The sequence below is a fragment of the Carlito syrichta genome, unplaced genomic scaffold, assembly GCF_000164805.1.
Source record: "Carlito syrichta isolate Samal-C Ts95f unplaced genomic scaffold, Tarsius_syrichta-2.0.1 Scaffold303987, whole genome shotgun sequence".
NCBI classification, from domain to species: domain Eukaryota; kingdom Metazoa; phylum Chordata; class Mammalia; order Primates; family Tarsiidae; genus Carlito; species Carlito syrichta.
In genome coordinates, this window is record NW_007248083.1 from 758029 (window position 1) to 779571 (window position 21543).

Sequence of the window (21543 nt, forward strand, 5' to 3'; positions counted from 1 at the left end):
GTAATAATTCTTTGCCTGATATTAGGGCTTATGATCACATTTTTGAAAATCTGAATGAAGGTTTCCAAACCTTTCTAGGCTCTTGATTTCTGCAAAGGTTGCAGAATTATCACCACACAGACATTGCCAAGTTTTATAACCTGTCTTCCAGAGCTGTCATGGGTGCCAAATCTGGGGTTTCTGGAGTCACCATGCACCAACCAGAACAGCTGAGATGCAGGGAGGAATATCTTGAGGCAGTGTACTAGGCCTAGACACACACACACACACACACACACACACACACACACACATACACACACACAGATTTAAAAATACTAAATTGACTCATACAGTTATGGAGACTGAGAGATCCCAAGATCTACATTTGGTTGACTGACAATCCAGGAGAACTGACAGTGCAGCTTCAATCTGAGTCTGAAAGTCTGAGAACTGGGAGAACTGATGGTGTAAATTCCAAACCTTGTGCTGGCAGGCTCGAGACCCAAAGAGGACGGATGTTTCCGTTCAAATCCAAAGGCAATAAAAGACCCATGTCCTCATGTTCCAGTTTAAGTCGTCAGGCAGGATTCTCTCATAGTCACAGGAGTTTTAACCTTTTTGTTCTTTTCAGACCTTCAAGTGGTTGAATGGGGCCACCCACATTAGAAATGGCAATCTGCTTTACTTAATCTACTGATTCAAATGTTCATCTCTTCCAATAGCATGCTCACAGAAACACCCAGAAATAATGTTTGACCAAATATATGGTTACCCCATGGCTCAGTCAAATTGACCCCTAAAATTATCCATCACACATAGTATCTCTTATCTCCTACCAGTATCTCTCACTATGCTTATGCATAGCCAATATCTGCTCCTCTCCCCACATATAACCCACTGACCAGACTGAAAAAAAAAATTCCAATATCCTTAGACAGAGTATCAGAGACTACCATATTGTCTGTTACACATAAAAGTGATAGTGGTTCACACAGGCTATATCAATTCAACCACCCCTAACAACAAACTGCCTTAGTAACAATCTTTCCTGAAAGTTATTATTGATAGTAATGAGGTAATAATAATGCCTTATATTTGTAAGGTTAAATCATATTCTGAGCAAATTAAATCTGTAGTGCTAACTTTAGAAGCTAAGCCACATACAGAGGATTCCATTGTCTTATTCTAATAACAAATAAATCTGTTAATGAGTATCAAGGTTAAAGAGTGACAGAGACACTCTCTTTGCCCAAATTTTAGTTAGGCTACTCTGAGCCCTCTTATTAAGTAGGCCAGACTTTGGCTCCCATTCTTGCCAGGTCTGTCTAGTCTAGCGTTAGTAAGAATCTTGCTAAGTCCCTTTAGAGAGATTCTCCCACTTTTAATTTTTTTTTTTGGAGTCGGAGTGCCACTCTGTCACCCAGGCTGGAGTGCAGCGGCATGCTCACAGCCACTGCAGCACTGGCCTGCTGGGTTCGAGCAATTCTTCCACCTCAGCCTTTCAAGTAGCTGGAACTACAGGTGCACACCACCACGCCAATTTTTTTTTTAAATTGTAGATATTAGGTCGCCCTAAGCTACCCAGGCTGGTCTCGAACCCCTGGGCTCAGACAATCTCTCACCTCCCAAAGTGCTGGGATTATAGGCATGGGTCTTCAATATCTGATTAATTTTGTCATCCCCTACCTCTGATGTATTAGTCCTTGATCTGCCTTCAGCAGGAATCTTGTCAAGTTCATTTAGCAGTAATTCCCCTACCCTTGTGACTTCTCTAAGAAATTCTCCATTCAGTGATCCCCCCAACTCTGCTTGTTGGCTATAAATTCCTAGTTGTCTTTGCTGTATTCTGAATTGAACTCAGTCTTTCTTCCCTATGGCAAGAAAAGAGCCATATAACAAGAAAAGAGCAACACTCTAGACATCAAAGAATTTTCTATTCACCAGGGATTTGATTGCTATCTACAAAGTTGAAAAGTTTGCATGGCAAGACATCTGTATACAGATGTTCCTCTTGCTAATACTTTCGACTTCACTAGTAAGTTCTCAAACTTTAGTCTACATATTTACTCAACACAAAGCCAAATGTATTTTGCATTATGAGTGATGTAAGGATTTTCAAGAGTAATTTTGACTACCTGATTTTTCCTTCGCCATTTAATTTCTGAATAAGACCCTATTCTCTGGTGCTTTTTCACGAACATTTAGCTGCACGTTTAAGGCAACCTTACAAGAGAAGCGTTAGCCTTCACCTAGGAACGAGGAGACTAAGAACAAAAAAGCAGGCTCTCTATCTAGTTTCAGGTAGGAATGTGGAAATTTTTCCACAAATATGTATGGTAGATTTTTAAAAAATAAGAATGGCTGTAATGGCTCTCTCCATCTCAAGCCTTCTAGTAGTGAGCTCCTACATTGACTTTGCTTGGCCAAGTGACTTTCTTTGGCCAATAAGACGTTAGCAAATGAGTCATAAACAGAATTGAAGAGTGCTTCAGATGGGCTTGTTCTTTTGCTAGTCTTGCAGTTCTGAGACTTCATGTGAATAAGCCTGCTAGAGGATCAGAAACATGAGGCCCAATATCTTCCATCACCCGTCCAACAATCAGTTAACACCCAGAAGCAGAGCTCCCATGTATGAGCAGTAGCTGTTCCTGGATACTTAAATCCTGTCAAGATCAGAAGAACCATCCACCCAGATTTCAAACCCACCTAATAATGAGCTACTTTAATGCTTGCCATTAATTTTTGGGGTAGCAAAAGCTAACAGATACAACATAAAAGACTGATGCCAAAATGGTCAATCTTGAGGAAAAGAGCTTAGCATAGGACAAACTTACTTAGACTGTTGGTAGGAATATGCAGGTGCATGTTCATTGGATGTGTCCACAGCTATTTGTTGTTGCTGACCACTGGTGTCCTGGGATGAAGGAGCCACTGTCTGGGGAGAAGTATCAGCAACAACACCCTAAGGAGACAAATAACACAAAAGCCTTACTTGCTTTGGTAAAGAGCCCTCTGCTAGATGGACTGTAAATATCCCTCTTCTATTTGGCTCGAATACAGATGCTCTCAGCTACATGAAGCCACAATAAGTACTCAAAAGAAACCACAAAACACACTTGGATAAGGGCCGAGGATTTCATTATAATATGACACCAAGAAGTTGTACCATCAGGAGTCCTTGAAGTAGTCACATAGTCAGAAAATCATTGTGCTCACTCTTGGAACTTCTGTTTTTTTGTTTTTTTTGAGTTGGAGTCTCACTGTGTCATCCAGACTGGAGTGCAGTGGCCGCTCCTGGCCACCGCAGCCTCGACCTGCTGGCTCCAGCGATCCTTCCGCTGCAGCCTTCCAAGTAGCTGGAACTACAGGTGCGCGCTACCAGACCCGGCTAATTTTTGATTTACTGTAGAGATGAGATCTCGCCAAGTTGCCCAGGCGGGTCTCGAACCCGCGGGCTCAGGCAATCCACTCACCTCAGCTTGCCAAAGGCGCAGGATTACAGGCTGAGCCATACAGCCACACTACATAACAATTTATGAATCAAAAAACTCATTCAGGAGTCCCATAAAAACTTGCATTTTCTAACATGTAACTGGGGTATTTCACCATGTTTTTATCACTTGGCAAAACAATACATTCTGATCTTCATAAAAATCTACATCGGCTGGGCACGGTGGCTCAAGCCTGTAATTCCAGAACTTTAGGAGGCCGAGGCGAGAGGATTGCCTGAGCTCAGGGGTTCGAGACTAGCCTGGGCAACTTGGTGAGACCTCATCTCTACAATAAATCACACAAATGAGCTGGGTGTGATAGCACACACCTAGAGTTCCAACTATTTGGAAGGCTGAAGCGGAAGGATCGCCTGAGCCCAGCAGGTAGAGGCTATGGTGGCCATGAGTGTGCCACTGCACTCCAGCCTGGGTGACAGAGTGAGACTCCAAGTCAAAAAAAAAAAAAAAAAAAATTACATCAAAGCTTAGAAGTGTTTTAAAAGGACAGTACTGAGTAGTTTTTCCTTTCAGTAATTTGATCTGTATTATTTTGTTTTGTTTTCCAAGACATGAACTGGAATTCATTTAGAAGTTTTCGAAAAAAACAAACACTTGGCCTTAATTTTAATTTTTTTTTCCTTCACCCTTTCTATTTCTTGTTTCTCACAGATGCCAGCAAAAATGAATCTCTGGAATTGGTCATGATCAGGGACATATGCTTGCTTCCTAGAGAAAGATAGGTGGTTTTATTTGGTCACTAGTAGGCCTAAGGAGAGGGCATCTATCTGAATCCATTCTCCTGGTTTTACTTATAGCTTTGGAGACCTACATAGATGTTGAATTTCAAATATTCTTGGTCAATCCTCTGTCACTAAAGTTCTCTATCATTCTTCTTTAGAATCTGGAAATTCTCCCCATATTCACTCACACGTTTCATTCCTAGTACCATTTGCTATCATGTATTTTTCTGAACCTCCCATCAGCACTTACTTGTGTAGATACTAATGAATAATGAATGTTTTTACATAGAAAATGAATTAGCACTTTTCCTTATAAGCACACACTCAAGGCAGGATATCAGAGTGTACTTTTATATATTTTTCAGTGAAAGATTATTTTTTAGTCTCCACATCTAACTATAACTAAACTATTTCCAATAAGCCACACTGCCATAGTAATCAAAATGCTCAAATTTTGTAGATAAGTGTATATTAGACATAGAGAAATGCAAATAAGCAGAGATTCATGTTTACAGTGCTAGACTGTCCAGATTTTTAATTTTCTCATGGCATAGATGTTTTTTAACAGCTATATATAGCAAAAAACATGTAACCGCATATTCTTGAAATTCTGAAAATCCAATTAAAGCCTGTTTAAGATGACACATTTTTGGGGGCCTATAGGTCTGGAACACATACAATATTTAAAAATTGAACCTCTTTGGTTTCCTAAGCTGCATAAGTGTGCCCTGTTAAACTCTGAATTTCTCAAACCTTGGTGTGAGCAAACATTTGTCACACATGAAAACTAAATTAACTAACGTTTTGAAAGATCCAATTTAGTCTGTAAAGGTCTCCCTTATTCTCTTAGCTCCAGAGGTTGAAAGAGTCTTAGTAGATTTTCATGTGGAATGGTGCCAGCATGCAAGTTACTTGCCAACTAATGGACCAGAAAACACATTAATTCCAGAGGATTCCCAGCTGATGAGAAGGAATGCACAGTGGCCATAATGCATGTGTGCATCAGGAGAGGAAAAAGAAGGGAAATACATATCAATGGCTAGAAATCGAGAAAAAATACACATTTTAGTGTTTTACCACCATCTGCATGGGTCTATGCCCTCTCCTCTTCCATGTTGGTTGATAGCTCTGTCCAGTGAAATGATGTGTAGAGTACATGGATTAAGCCAAATGGAAAGAAGAGAAAAGGGGCAAAGCTTCCACTGTAGACAAGAGGACATAATCATTAATGACGTCCATAGCAGGAAGAGTGGTACAACTATTTCTTTCTTGTCTACGGGAAGCCATACACCTATCAAGGTTCGTTCACTAGAGCGTGGTTCATTCACTAGAGCACGGTTTTTAATGTTTGGTAAGAATCAGCTGAGCCGGGCTCAGTGGCTCAGCCTGTACTCCCGCGCCTTTGGGAGGCTGAGGTGAGTGGATTGCCTGAGCCCGTGGGTTCGAGACCCGCCTGGGCAGCGAGACCTCATCTCTACAATAAATCAAAAAATCAGCCGGGCGTGGTAGCGCATGCCTGTAATTCCGGCTACTTGGAAGGCTGAGGCGGAAGGATCGCCGGAGCCCAGCAGGTCGAGGCTGCGGTGGCCGGGAGCAGCCACTGCACTCCAGTCTGGGCGACAGAGTGAGACTCCAACTCAAAAAAAAAAAAAAAAAAAAAATCAGCTGAGATCTTTTAAAAATCTTTATATCTAGTCCGTACTTCAGACAGATGGACTAGCATCTATGGGGAGATAACCCAGGAATCATCTTTAAAGCTCCCAGAATAATTAAATGTACAGAAGTGTGCATCTGTATCATTGAGTGATCTTTTTAAATGGCAAATTCAGATTCAGTAGGTCCGAGCAGTGTGTGAGAGTCTATGTTTCTAACAAACTCATGGGATGCCAATGATGCTGGCCCAGGAATCACTCTTTGAGTAACAAGCTACTCGAGAACTAGCTCATTCCAAGAGTTGCAAACTTTTCCCCCTCCTATTTATAAGTATTTGCGACTAACATTTGATGGTGTAATGATTTAGTCTCTGGATTTTTCTCTATACATGAAAATGACACTCCTTCCCATGCCTCTGGGGTGGATTAGCTCATTTCACGTGCAAAGCAAAACACAGACACAGACACAGATATTTTTCATATACTGAGCTTACAATTTCAAATTTCAGAGCAGCACAGAAATTACAAAGGAAGATTCCTTGGTTTGGGGGCCATGGTATAAGTGACTGAGATCCATCTCCCTTAACATCTTTCTATCAAACAGGGATAGACTTACTTCAATAGAAACAGCTGTTGGAGGCACAGGCGTGTACTGGGGAATGTAGGTCCCTTGCATAGGAGCGGCAGCAGTCATATACTAGAGGGAATCAAAAAAAAATGCACGTGAACTTTGAGTTGCAACCAGAGGGAAAATCAAATACCACATGAGACTGCTTTAGATGTGTGGCACGTGGCCAGTGCATTATTAGTCAAACTTGATTTTGAACCAAGAGGAAGCAGTTGCTATCAGCATTGAAAGACCTTTGCTTACTGATCTGGTACCCCCAGCATCCCACCTCTACAGTATCAGTGTGAGTTAATTCACCCCATCCCTTCAGTCTGTCCCTTCAAACATTCTTTGTAGGGTCTCAAACATTTCGCATTTCACATCTAAACACAAACTCCATGAGGATAGGGATGATGTCTGTTTTTTTTCTCCGTTTTGTTGCTAGCACCTATCACATAGTAGGCTCTCATTAAGTATTTGTTGAATGAATTTTCATATTAATTTCTAATAATTTATTTTTCAAATTTTTAAAAAGAAAAAATGTAAGAAATATTTATGTAGCGCATTCATTATGGGCAAATACCATTTTGACATCACTTTTTAATATAAAATATGGAGTATTATAGATGATGTTGAAGTCTTTTTTTGTTCTCTTTTCCCATTTCATTTTCATGTCACTGTTAGAATTTCATTTCCAATGCCTTTAATCCTCCAAACTTTCTTCATTAGGATGAAAAAGGAAACAGCCAAATCATTTTTCACAAAGTTGTAGTAATCAATAAAATATATTCTGGGAACAATATGTATTCTAGCAATAAAGAGAGCCCCAGTGAAATTACATGCTCCCTTACATAAGAATATGGTATAACTCATTGTCCTAACACACACATTTCTCCTGCACATTCAAAGTCCTACTCTCTGAGAATGAGTTTTCTATGGAATCAACTATGTTTCTGAGTTTCTAAACTTGACCAATATCATAAAACTTCAAAATCAGAATCATCTAATGAAGACAGTGTTTCTTAATTTATAAAGGTGAGAGGAAGAATTTTTGTAGAAAATGAAAACTTCAGATTCTTTGTTCTTCTAAATTTACCGAGATCCAATACTAAATGTATAAATATGAACAACCTAAATTACTAGGTTTTGTGTATCTTAGTACTTTCTGTATCCAAGAGGCAAGATGATTTTGAATCAAGGAAAATGTCTTCATGGAGACTAGCCCATCAGTTGTTGCTTAATATACATAGAGAATTATAGTAGTAAATCAACTTTGGAATAAATGAATATCCACCCTAAACACAATCCTACTGTAGCTACTTGCTCAAAATAGTAGTAATCTCAATGAAACTACTCTAAATCAAGCAAACCAACTGTTGTCTGAAATTCATGTATTACTAATAATACAGTGCAATTTATATCTGTATAAAGACTACAATTTAAAATAAGATAATTGTTTGAAAGGCTTGGTGATATTAGTAACTTAGCTTAAAATTATCAGAGATTTTTATACAGTGTCCTCTGTGCTCTCACAGCTATCATCACTCTTCTGCTAAAATTGCCCAGACCGTGATCTCCTTATAGGCCTGGGCCAAATTTTATTTGTTTCTGTATCTTCTAAAACACAAGGTTATACCTGGTACTCAGCAAGTAATTGTTCAACAACTGAATAAAAGGATGCAAAAAAGAAAACCTCCCATTTCCAATTAAAAATCATACATATCTCTTAGTCATTGATAATTCTGAGTGCATTACAGATATTATTTCACCAACCCCCATAATAGGTTCATTATAACCTTTAAACAAATGCCTTTACCAACTCTGCTCATCATTGTCCTTGTGCCTTTAAGCAGACAATCAGTATTCAGGTGTTTAATTGCTATCGATTCTTTAAGTGAGTTCTAAACTCTGAAGTTATATTTTAGCCACCAAAACTGTTCCCTGGACATTTCAGGTAAACTATTTGCCTCTGTTGTATAAGTTCTAAATATCCTCTAACTTAGCATTCCCTACAATGTATTCTTTGGAACATTAGCTCTGCTGACAGAAAAGCTTTCTGTGTTCCAATGCACTTGAGAAATCTGAATGATATGTTCTCTTCCTGATACTGACATTTAATAATTAAAAAAAAAACTCTGAGAAATCATGTTCTACAGAAGTCTATTTAAAGATGATTCAATCAGTATTTTTAAAAAGTTTTGTTTTGCTTTTTGGTAGCATCTATTAGTTTCACTTAAAACTAGTCCTCTAAGAAATAGACTTTGGAAAATGTTTTTTAATTGAATATAAAAAATCTAGCAGATTTGTAGCAGGAGAGAATACATTCTCTACAACTATGAAATGATTGATACAGTTATATAGCTTATGCTCTGCCCTTTGGTCATGGTGTTCCAGGATTTGCCACATACTAGAAAATTGATAATCCTTCAGCTATTAGCGTATTTTCTATACTAGAGTTAGTAATTCTAAACCTTGCAACAGGGCCTAATAAGTTAGAATGTATATCCTTTGCATAAGATGATGTCACTGGCACTCCTCTGCAGGACATTACTCTGATCCATCTCCACTTCACCATCTGCATCTTTAAGGAGACATTCTGTGAATTAAAGGTAATTAGGGACATGGCCTGCGGCCATTTAGAGCAATGCCATTAGTTCACATGATAATCCATTCTATTACCTAGACTTCCCTTGTTAAACTAGAGTTTCTAGGTAGTATGATTACTTAGAAGCATTTTGTGTGACTATTAGCTAAGCTTCTTCAGGTGACGCTGAGTTATTCAAAACCTCATCTGTGTTTTGTTTCAGTAAAACGGAATCAATATATAGTCATTTCTCCCATGACATTCAACTGAAGTTGTAAATATGACCAAACCCAAACTGCTGATGGAACAATTCATACACCTCTTCAAAACAACATTGTGTGCCTGGCCGGATGACTCATCCATTTTACAAATGGAGAAACTGAGACCTACATATATACTGGGAATAACTCCCAGTTCTTCTGACCCATTATTCAGCACACTTTCCAATCTACTTCATTACTTCTGAGGTTAGGTAAATAAGGTTTTAAGAGCTTCCTTCTAACCATTGTCATGTAATATAGATACGAACTTGTTATAATGGGCTTTAATAATTGAAGTTCTAAGTAAGAAATAAAGGATGTGCCATTGATTGATATTTGTATTATTTACTTTCATACATATTTTTTCCTTTCACCTTATGCTCAGAATACCTAATTTCTTCTAGGAGGGCTATCTGATAAGCTTGCTTTTCTGAACAGAAAACATCACCTAGACCTGCATTTCTGAACAGAACCAACAGAGGTTTTATAGTATAATTGAGATCAGCTTGTTTAATATGTTATGTGTATGTATCTTTAGATGAAAAAATACTTTCTGGTTGCTTTTCATTTGTCACAGAAAATCCAGTAGAGCTTGAGAAAGTTGTCTGAAAATTAAGAACGAAGTCAATGCCATGAAGTTTTATACCCCCTAAGACTATTGTCTCCAGATAATTTTTACAGTAAAGTTCTTCTGTGGCAGAAATATACTTTCTAGGATAAAGCCTCCAGAAGTGACAGTCTAGTAAAATTAGGAGCAAGTATTTCCAGGAAATGGTTACAGCTTTGAGTAAACTTAACTCTCAGCTTTAGGTAATTGGTAACAAATAACTCTGAACTTTCTCTGCAAGCATACAGTTTGATTTTCTTGAGAGCACAGATAAACCAGAGTCAGACATACTAATACAGGCTACACAAACATTGGTTAGATCTGGGAACCTCAGCGACTACTTTCATTTTCTCCAGCTAATAAATGTCAGAGGACTAAGAACAACTTGTGATATTAATTCTGCCCATCAACTTGGTAAATTTTCATAGACCACTTATTAAAATCACAACAAGAATATATGTATACTCCTTAAGCGAATTTATTTTTCTGTAGTCTCTCAAAAGATAGACAATTATTTCATGAGCACAAATTATTTATGTTGCACTCTCTTTGACACAGGGGCTAGTGGGAACAATATTACAATGAGATGATACAGATAAATGGATTAATACAAACACAATATTTGCCGGTTAGTAGCAGCTCAAAGTTACAGAATTAACAGATAAACACACACGCATATGTGTGTGTGTGTGTGTGTGTGTGTGTGTGTGTGTGTGTGTGTGTATTTAGTAAATATCTTGATGATTTTTACGTATTTTGAAATCATTGAATTTTCATATATGACTGTGTAGGCACATTGAGTAACTATTTTCAAACCCACAGAATCAATTCCAGACCCCATCACTTGTTCCAAGAAGTCTAGACACTGCATCATCAAGATAGTTACATGAAGAGAGAAGAAAAAATTGTGAAATTGGAATGGAATTGTGTTTGGCCTATTTAAGTTGGGACAAACTGTTTCTGTTACCGTGGAATTGTTGATTATTTCTGTGAAAACAAGGAAAGAAACCTCAAATTATTAGTTCTGGATTTATGCTCTCTTCTTCCACCAAAGCAAAATAAAACAAAAAACGTTTCGTATATTTCCTGTGAAGAAACATTTTATTTTAATTATTTGGAGAGCAGGAAAGAAGTAAGGACATTCCTGCATTCCAATGTCTGGAATTTCCTCAAATAATTGTTCAAACCCCACTTGAAGTTACCATGATGCTATTTACATTGTAAATTGGTGCTTCCAGATCTTGCTATACAATTTGTAAAGCTGGCTAACAAATTTCAGAAAAGGGAATTTTTCTGGTTCCATCAAACCCAGAAAGTTCATGAGAAGGAGAGAGAACAGTTGTAAAAATGCACCTTTGAAAGGAAGTTGAGCAAAAGAAAACAAAGATTGTGGTAGATAATGCTAACAGAACGCAGCATGAATCACTTTCAAAATCATGTAGTCCAAGGTTTCTCATAACAGGAAGCTTGAGGATATAGGGAACAATCTGAGTTATAATTTGAGAGGGCTGGGTGAGTAGCTGAGGAAGAGGTACAGGGTTACCTCAAGTCGACATATTCTGGAGTTTTGAGGGTCACAGTTTTTAGATTTGTATAATTCTATCATCTCTGAATTGAGGCACAATGTCCAACCTGCGTGGGCAAATCTGTATCATTTCAAGTGCTTGATTTGATTAACTATGCAGTAAAACTGTTTCAAGTATAATTCTAGGAATGCTTTCTAGGTCTTCATGCCATTCAACGGATGAGAGACCATCCTTACAGAGGTGGAGAACTGGTGAGATTCTCCTAGCAAGCAAAAAGAGTCCCAAAGCTGAATTCCTACCTGGACCTCTCCTGCTCAGTTCTTCCCATATTCTTTCTATTTCTGCCAATGAAATGTTGGATAATGAAGTGAATCCTCATCCAGAATTGCAATAGTATATGCTTCCATAATGCTTTATATTAGTATTAATATATAAAACAGGCTATTTACTTTTTTAAGGTATAATATAGAAATAACAAACTAGACAGTAATGAGTAATGAAATGTCACTGAAGAGTAGGTGGAAATGAATACGGAACAAGATATACTTCTACTGGGAGTAAAAAACACTTGAAGAAGGAAAAAGACCAATTAGTGGGTTTGACAGATCGCGGGGGTCCAGAATTCTTAGGGATATACAGCCTGTATTATCCCACCCAGTTCTCCAGAATAGCACTAAACGTAGCCACAGAAAGGTGCTCATTACATCAATCTATTAAAGGTGTTCATTACATCAATCTATTAAACAAGAAAGCCAGATTGTTGTCACTATATTCTGGCGGTGAGGGGTCATTTGCTGGTAGCATACAGCAAAAAGAACAATAAAGGAAGAATCTTGGGTGTTGTTTTCAGCTTGGAAATTTACAAAACCTCATCCTCTGCACAACAGTGAGAAGTTGTCATTCCATGTAATCACAGACTATGGAGGCCTTCAATTATGCAGAGAAAGCAATTTTCATGAATGTTTTGAAAAAACCCAAAACACATTAGGTTTGAACATGTGCATAGATCTTTGTTGTAGCAATAAAAATAAAAGATAATGCTATGGAAAGGTAGCTAATCAAGAAATTATGTTTTAAGATTTGAATCTGAAACAATACTATGAATCTCTCCTTCCTTTCTCTCTCTATAATATATATATATATAGAATATGTATATATATATATATTATATATATATATAGAATATGTATATATATATCTATATATGTATATATATAGATATATATATATAGTAGTAGGCTTGACGTAACGTGAAATCTAAAAAAAGATGGGACAGAGAGATGATTCAGTAAATCACAAAGATCATTGGGAGGTAAAGATAAGCAAGTCAGATAAAAGCTATAAACAAATTCTTCACTGCAGAAAGGAGGTGGTTTGTAATCATGAAAACATTCGTACAGTGGAGTAGAGGGAATGATTTATTGGATTTAACAGAGAAGAGAAAGTAAGTAGAAAACATAAGAATATACTATGAACAACCTATGCCAATAAATATGTTATCTTACATAAAAGGATAAATTGGTTGAAAAGCACAATTTAGCAAAATGGAAACAAAAAAGAATACAAAATCTGAATAGTTCTATATCTACTGAAAATTAAATTCATAATCCAAAAGTTTCCCACCATAAAACCTTCAGCTTCAATTGGTTTCTCCAGTGAATTTTGCAGATATTTAAGAAACTCATGTACCAATATTGTACAAGTTCTTCCAGAGAATACTAAAGAAGAAACACTTTCCTGTTCATTTTATAAAACTAGCATATTCCTTATACCAAAGTTTGACAGAAGCATTATAAGAAAAAAAAAATACTACAGTCCAATATCTCTCATTAGTACATACACTTCTGAAATAACATTTCAATTAATTGACCTAGTGGTATACAATGTATAAATAATATTTCAGGATTACTGGTAGCTTTAACATTTCAAAATCAGTCAACATAATTCATCACACTGAAAGATTAAAGAAGAAAATTATAGCACTATCTTAAATGATTCAAATCATTTTTAAATAGAATCTAACATTTGTATAAGATAATGTGCCTTAGAACTTTTGAAATAGATGAGAACTAGAAAAAGAAGTCTATATACAAAATAAATATAGCTAATATCACAGTTAATGGTGAAATACTGAACACTTTCCATTTAAACTTTGAAATGAGATAAAGATGCCCAGTATCTTTTCTTCTAATATTGTTCTCAAAGGTCTAGACCGTGTAATAAGACAAGAAAAATAAACGGAAGGGATACAAACAGAAGAAATAAAACTGCCATTATCCACAGATGACATGATTGATATATAGACATTTCAAAAAGTATGCTAAATAAACAAATTATGGGAATTAATAAGGATATTAGCAAGGTTGCTGAATACAAGTCAATAAAAATTATAGTTCTACATACTAGTAAGAGACAATTTAAAATAAAATTTAAAAATAATACTATAATCATAGCATCAAAAATTAATTAGCTTGAAATAAGTCTCAGAAAAGGCATTGGAAACTTCTGTACTAAAAATTAGAATGCCTTTATGAAAAAAATGAAATAAAACCCAAACGAGTGGGGAGCTATGCTACATTCACCAATTAGAAGACTCAGTACTGTTAAAATGTTTATTCTTTTAACAAATTGCAATGCCAATTGAAGTCCAAGCAAATTTCTTGGTGAAAATAAATAAGCCCATTCCAAAATGTATATGAAGATATGAAGAACTTAGAATATTCAAGAATATTTTGAGCCGGGCTCGGTGGCTCAGCCTGTAATTCCACGCCTTTGGGAGGTTGAGGTGAGTGGATTGCCTGAGCCCGCGGGTTCGAGACCCACCTGGGCAGGCGAGACCTCATCTCTACAATAAATAAAAAAAATTAGCTGGGCATGGTAGCGTGCGCCTGTAGTTCCAGCTACTTGGAAGGCTGAGGCGGAAGGATTGCCAGAGCCCAACAGGTCGAGGCTGTGGTGGCCGGGAGCGGCCACTGCACTCCAGTCTGGGCGACAGTGATACTCCAACTCAAAAAAAAAAAAAAAAAATATTTTGGAGGCAAAAAAAGTTGAATGATGTATATACTACTAGATATCAAGAGCTATTAGGAGGTCATGGTAATTAAAACAGTGGCTAGTGTGGGATTGTTGCGAGTATTTAAAAGAGTAATGGAATACAATAAAGACTAGAAACGTGTGTGTGTGCACACACACACATATAGCCACCTGATTTATAATAAGAGTTCCACTGCAATTCAATACAAGAAAGAATGGTCTTTTCAATAAATAATGCTGTATGAACTAGATAGCTCCATGGGGAAAATGACTCTCATTCCTTCTTTGTACCATACACAACTAATTTGGGATAGATCATAGATATAAAGAGTATGATAAATAGTGCACCTTTTAGACGAAAACAGCAGAAACATCTTTTTTGTGAAAAGCAAAAAGTTCTCAAATATGACTTAAAAAGTGCTAGCTATAAAATAAAAGATTGATGAATTGGGGTCCATTCAAGTTAAGCACTTCTGATTATCAAAAGACCGAGGTAAGATATTTATAATACATATATCTGACAAACAAACCTTGAATGTAGAATACATTTTTTAAAATTCACAAATTTTGGGTAGGAAATTAAGGAAGAAATTTTTAAAAACACAAATTTTAAGTAAGAAAACAGAAAACTCAATTAATGAACTATGAAAACACACAACAACTTGATTAATTTCCAGAGAATTATTTTGAGTCAGAATAGTAAAAAAAGTTAGTTCCAAAAGTATGTATACCATATAATGTCATTGACATAGCATTTTTGATATGCAACATTTAGAGACAGAAGCCAGATTAATGGTTGCCAGGGGTTAAGGATGAGGAATGGGGAAGTAAGAGGAAAGTAGATATGGTTATAAAAAGGAGGAATTTTTTTGGTGTTGAAACTGTTTATTACCTCAACTAGTGGTAGGTAACAAAACCTACATAGGTAATAAAAACTGTATATACATCAATCCACACACAAATGAGTACAAGTAAAATTAAGGGATCTGAATGAAATTTGTGAATAGTACAATGTCAATTTTCTGATTGTGATATCATAATTTTGCAAAATATTACCATTGAGAAAATTAGGGCAAGTGTATAAGGGATCTCTCTATATGATTTCTTACAACTCTGTGTAACTCTACAGTGATCCCAATAAAAATTTCATTTAAAAAAGCAAAAAAATCATGTGTGTATATGTGTGAGTGTTCGATATAAATGGACAATGTGCATATGAAAACATGATTAATCTAACTCATTTGTCATTAGGGAAATGCAAGTTAAAAGTATTATGATATAACACTAGACCCTAACCATGATGGCAAAAATGAAAAAGACTGACAATACTAAGAGTTGGCGAGGATGTGGACAACAAAAGTTCTCATACACTACTAGTGGGAGTTTAAATTGGTAGATCCACTCTGTAAAAATATTTGGCAGTGTCACTGATGCAGAAAATTTGCAGAACTTATGACCAAGCAATTATACTCCTAGGTATGTATACCACAATTTCTACAAATATACACCAAAAGGTAAATATAAAATATTTTAATTGTATTATTTATAATGCTTCCAAGCTGAAAATAACCTAAGCAACATCTATAGTAGAATGAATAAATTCTAACATATGCTTATTGTATAATATAATAAATATAATATAATATAATATAAAACAATGAAAATATAATAAATATAATATAATAATAAAACAATGAAAAAACAAACTTCTCTACAAACATGGATGAATCTCACAGACATAATGTCGAATTAAAGAAGTCAGATGTAAAAGGTTTCATACTATAGGGTTCCATTTCCTTAAAGTTCAAAACAATCAAGACAAATCAATGGTGATAGAAGTTAGAATTCTGAATACTTTTGTGGGAATAATAAAAGGGCGGGGACACAGAGGAGGCATCTGTGATAAGACCCTTTTATATCTTGGCCTCAATGGTAGATACATGAATGTTTACACTTTGTAAAGTTTATTGAGCTCTAAGTTTATGAATTTTGTTCTTTTCTGTACATATGTTATATTTGAGTAAAAGAGTACTTAAAGAAAAGACTGACAGGAAACAGGAAAGAATAATCTTAGATTAGAATAGGGACAACTTCTTCATTCAAAAGGATTGAGTAAATAGACTCAGATGTGAGGAGGGAGATTTGCAAGGTACCCGTGTTCTCTTTATATCGTTTCTATATTTGAGGCAAAATATGAGGTGAAGTGCAAAGCAGTGGGCATGGCAGTCTAAGAGAATGGATAAAATGATCGTGTTGAAGAGTAGGAGAGTGAATAGACCAGGGTTATGTAATAAGACTTCTAGGTGGCATGTTCAGCTGTTCAAAAGAAAAGCGGATTTGAATGCAAACAAGATCAAAGCTTTATCAGAAAACTATGATGGGGGAAGAGTTAGGAAGATGAGGGCCCATGAAAGACAATGATTACTGTGTTCAACTATTGAATACACTAGGCATGGATGTTAGGAAATTAAGAGGGAAACTAACACTGAAAGAGTGGGAGTCAATAAATAGAAAGGCAGGCTTAATAGTGCCACATACTTACTACAATACGAATCATGAAAGAAGTGTGTAGATGCAAGGAAGTATCCCCAGAGAGTGGTAGGTTTCAAATTAAAATTTGGAGTGGGCACAGTGATTACTAATGACAAATACTAGGACTGGGTAGAGAAAGATCACCAGAAGTGAGGAACTCAGGCAACTGAGTGGGTAAGGTGCTTTTCTGTTAAATTTCAATAAGGGATACACATGCTTAATTTACTTATTAGCAACATTCAGTCAGAAATGTTTGAACCCCTACTACGTGCCAAGTATTGTGTTAAATAGCCATATACTATACTGTTAAAAAATGGATTGTGTAATAGAACATGATAAAGCCCAGAAAATGTTGGTTTTGTTAGTTCCCTATTTGGAATCCTGAATAGCTCATTTCTCCTTTCCATTCTTACATATATAAAGCTATTTAATTTTATACATTTATTCTTTATTGCCAATCTTACTTTCGCCATAGTACATGGAAACTAAGCAGCTACTCAAATCCTTCCAAGTTGGATCTTGCGTGTTATTGCTACTTTTTCTGTTAGCTTCCTCACTACACATTTAGGTTTCCAGTTTGCTCATACCCTCCTTAGCATTCCTTGGCATTTTCTATTATTTTTACCATATTACTTCCATTTATTAATGGGAAAGAACTTAAAAGTGTCAGTAAAGGGGCGATCTCTCTGAATAAGAGAGTCTATTAAGGTCAAACCAACATTTATTATCACTCTAGACAGCACTTTCAGAAACCGATCAGAACACACAGCCAAAAAATAATGTCCTTAGCTTCTTTCAGTTCATTAAATTTTTTTCTCTAGGAGGCAAGGCTTTGCTTCTTTATTTTGGAAATGAAAGAACAGAGGAAACCAAGAAGACGAGGAAACTAAGAAATCCTCAATGTGCCTGGAAGCTTTCTTGTTTTCTATTTAAGTTCTGTGACTAAAGTATTAAATTGGGCTGGGCAAAGATGCTTCAAACAAAGTGAAAGGGAACTTATTCAGACTGCCACACACGGAGTAAATTCCATTTTCACACAAAGCATTTCCTCCTGATGGTCTCTGGCCCACACATTGTGAACGCCCATCATCCCAGTGGAATAGAGACGATGATACAGCTCAACAAGAGAAAATGTTGAATGTCCTTTGAAACAGGGTTCAATTTTTACCAGAGTCAGACACCCATTCTTCTATTATGTGCTTGCTTTTCCATTAAGAGAGTTCCAGAGACAGAACTTGCCTTACTCAACTATTTAGAATATTCATATTAGAGACTGATTCAAGATGGGTGAGGAGCAAATGAAGGCAAGGGGAAAGAAAGCAGCAACAAGCTCAATCAAGAGAAAACAATAAGAAAACAACAATAAGAAAACAACAATAGAAAGCAATAAGTTGAACACTGAAAAAAATAGGGCTTAAAGCTATTTGGCTAAAGTACTTCTAGGAACTGTACATATTTTAGGGGAGATTTTTAAAAATGGTCCGACTCTATTCTTGTGGGCACATATAATTTTGGCAATTAAAAAATGGAAAGGTTTCTGCCAAGCTACAGACATTATCATTCTTTTCTCCAAGGGTATGAGGATTTTAAATTAAAGAGCCAAAGGCAAAAAGTCAGAAAGGAAGAGTGGAAGGAAATCATCCCTCTAGTACCAGAGTTCAGATTCTATTCCTTGCCATAAGACTTGAAGAATTGTTTGTTTGATGAGAGCTGTCAAACAATGAAGAGGCAAAGCATGCTCTCTTGGGGTAAATTTTAAACCACTTCTTTGTAGCTCTTAGAATCATGTGACCGGTATCAGCTCACCTATGTTTGGCTATACCTGTCTACCTCCTCCAGTTAAGAGCACTCTCTTTGTAATCTCCTCTGTGTCTGTTTGGTTTCCACTGTGTTAAATCCTGTTTTCATCTACCTACAACACACATCCAAAGCCTTTTGAACTGAATCCACATGCCAAATTCCTATATGACACCTTGTTTCAGCCCTCCATTTGGAAATGGTAACTCTTTCCGATGAAATCTAACAGCTCTTGATCAGTACCCCTGTTACAGCTCTCAGCAGTCAAACCATGGAAGCTCCTAGAAGGATCATGCCTGATTCTTTATGGTTGGTAGTTAATATGCATTTGTTGAATGAATGAATGTGTGAGGGAATGAATAAGTAAGCACTTTGAGTGAAAAGCTTAATGTTTTCTGGAAGAATATGATCAGCTAAGAAACCAGGCTTCTTTTATTTAAAAAATTAATAATTAAGGGCTGGACTGAAGGGGAAAATTAAAGTTACAAAGAAAGAAACTCAGAAGTGGTTTAAAAATATATATATATAGATAGATATATGTCCTTCATCCTACATATACTTGAGAAGAAACTGGATCCAATTACAAAACAACTTAAAAAGAAAAGAAACTCTATTAAGACAAAAGACAGCATGACATGAAATGTAGAAGTGAGATCTTCCATCATAGAAAGATCTTGACTACATAGAGACTGTGGAGTACTATATTAAGAGGCGTTCTAGAGGTGAGGCTGAGGCTGAAATCAATGGTAGTGAAATAACAGGAAGAGATAATTATTGAATTAGGGTGGAAAAGTATGTTTAAGAAAGGTGGTTCCTCTTTTCTTTTGTGACTAAAGAAAAGAAGTTAAAGCCAATTAACAGAATTAATCAGTTTATAAGTTCAGAATTGGGAAACGGAGGGAATACAAAGGAGTATACACCTGGTATCCTTCATATTCTCTGGAAAATGGTGGCAAGTTTACTGCTCAAATATAGTGGTGAAGTAATGTGAGCAGAAAGGTGAAAGCTTGCATTTTTTTTTTTTTTTGTAAAGACAGAGTCTTACTATGTTGTCCAGGTTGGCCTTGAATTCCCAGCCTCAAGCAATCTGCCTGCCTTGGTCTCCCAAAATGTTGGCATTACAGGCATGAGCTACTGCACCCAGCCAAAATCTTTTCATTGTAATAGATTGAAAGACGAATGTTTGAAACCATTTCACTGAAGAATTAGGGAGAGATGTGCCCCAGGATACATAAAAGAATTTCAAGCCCCATTATTATTTTTATTAACGAGGGTGTGGGCAAGAGAGTAGTTGAAGTGATACACATTGTTTTCTAAGCTGGAGAGGGACAGAAGTGGAATAGGAGGAGCTGATGGACTCAGTAGAAAAAGGCAAGATACAAGAATGAATTGCTGATAAACCAAGTATGAGGGTTTTAACATTTCAGAAAGGAAGGCATTAGGGTTAGGTCTAAAATGTATTCTTTAGGGCAGGTGACCAGAGCAGTGTGAGGTGAATGAAGTTCATTGGAATCAAGGAGGTAAGGACAATTTGACACCATGGTTTCAATGAGGCAGGAGATGGAAGCAAGAAGAGACTGATGGGAGAAGAGCATGCTGAACGTGGAGGTTGCAAGGAGATCAACAAATCTCAGCAACAAGTGGGGGAAGAAGACAATGTTCTCATTAAAAGAGAAAGGGGTGGCCGGGCTCGGTGGCTCTGCCTGTAATCCCGCGCCTTTGGGAGGCTGAGGTGAGTGGATTGCCTGAGCCCGCGGGTTCGAGACCCGCCTAGGCAGCGAGACCTCATCTCTACAATAAATCAAAAAATCAGCCGGGCCTGGTAGCGCATGCCTGTAATTCCGGCTACTTGGAAGGCTGAGGCGGAGGGATCGCTGGAGCCCAGCAGGTCGAGGCTGCCGAAGCCGGGAGCGGCCACTGCACTCTAGTCTGGGTGACAGAGTGAGACTCCAACTAAAAAAAAAAAAAAAAAAGAGAGAGAGAAAGGGGTTTGTACCAGGCCTATACAGGCAATAGTGATGCAGAAGACAGCTAATATTTCCTTCCAGTTCCATTGGTCATAGGAAAAAGCGAAGTCCCCATTTGAGAGGATGGTTAGGGGAGCTATATTCTTAGGAAAATCAAATATTAGGTCAGACATGAGGAAGAGAAAACTTTCTTTGCAGAGCCTAAGGATGTAGTCTAATTTATCTTTGGGTTTATAAAAGTGCTTTCAGAGGGACAGAGAGGAAAAGATGTCACATAAGGTCAGTAGAAAATGGATGGTCTTTCAGGCAAGTGGTACAGTGTCTTGGGGATAAAGACTATTTGATGGTAGAAGCCCCAGCAGGACTGAATTAGGAGGATGACTCAGGAGATGAGGGTGAGGCCTGGTGGCAACTGTCCATTTCCAAATTCCAGTCAGGCCTGGCGAAACCTCTGATGGATTCATCAGTCTGAAATACAGATACCTATAAGTAATGTTAAACTATGACTTGTTCGGTCTGTAAATATTCTTTCTTTTTTCCCCCCACTCCCTCATGGCTAGAGGTTGTTCACTCTTGAAAATGGAAAGAAAGACTGAACATCTGAATTCAAGTTCAACTGGAACCGATGTAGATGTTCCCTCTGCTGAACTTTGCCAAAAAAGTAAATCTTTAAAAATGTCATTTAGAAATCACCTTAGGAGCCGGGCTCGGTGGCTCAGCCTGTAATCCCGCGCCTTTGGGAGGCTGAGGTGAGTGGATTGCCTG

The 21543-nt window shown here is 37.1% G+C and overlaps 1 protein-coding gene across 1 annotated transcript in view; it reads right to left on the reverse strand.

The window, feature by feature from the left end:
• The window catches only part of RBMS3 (RNA binding motif single stranded interacting protein 3), a 454630-nt gene that overhangs the window by 15769 nt on the left and 417318 nt on the right, over positions 1 to 21543 (reverse strand). The window contains exons 10-11 of the mRNA XM_021713015.1: positions 6482 to 6562; positions 2817 to 2944 (exon numbers count right to left, since the gene is read on the reverse strand). Coding sequence (XP_021568690.1) covers positions 2817 to 2944; positions 6482 to 6562 — 209 coding nt within the window. The remainder of the gene's footprint in view (positions 1 to 2816; positions 2945 to 6481; positions 6563 to 21543) is intronic.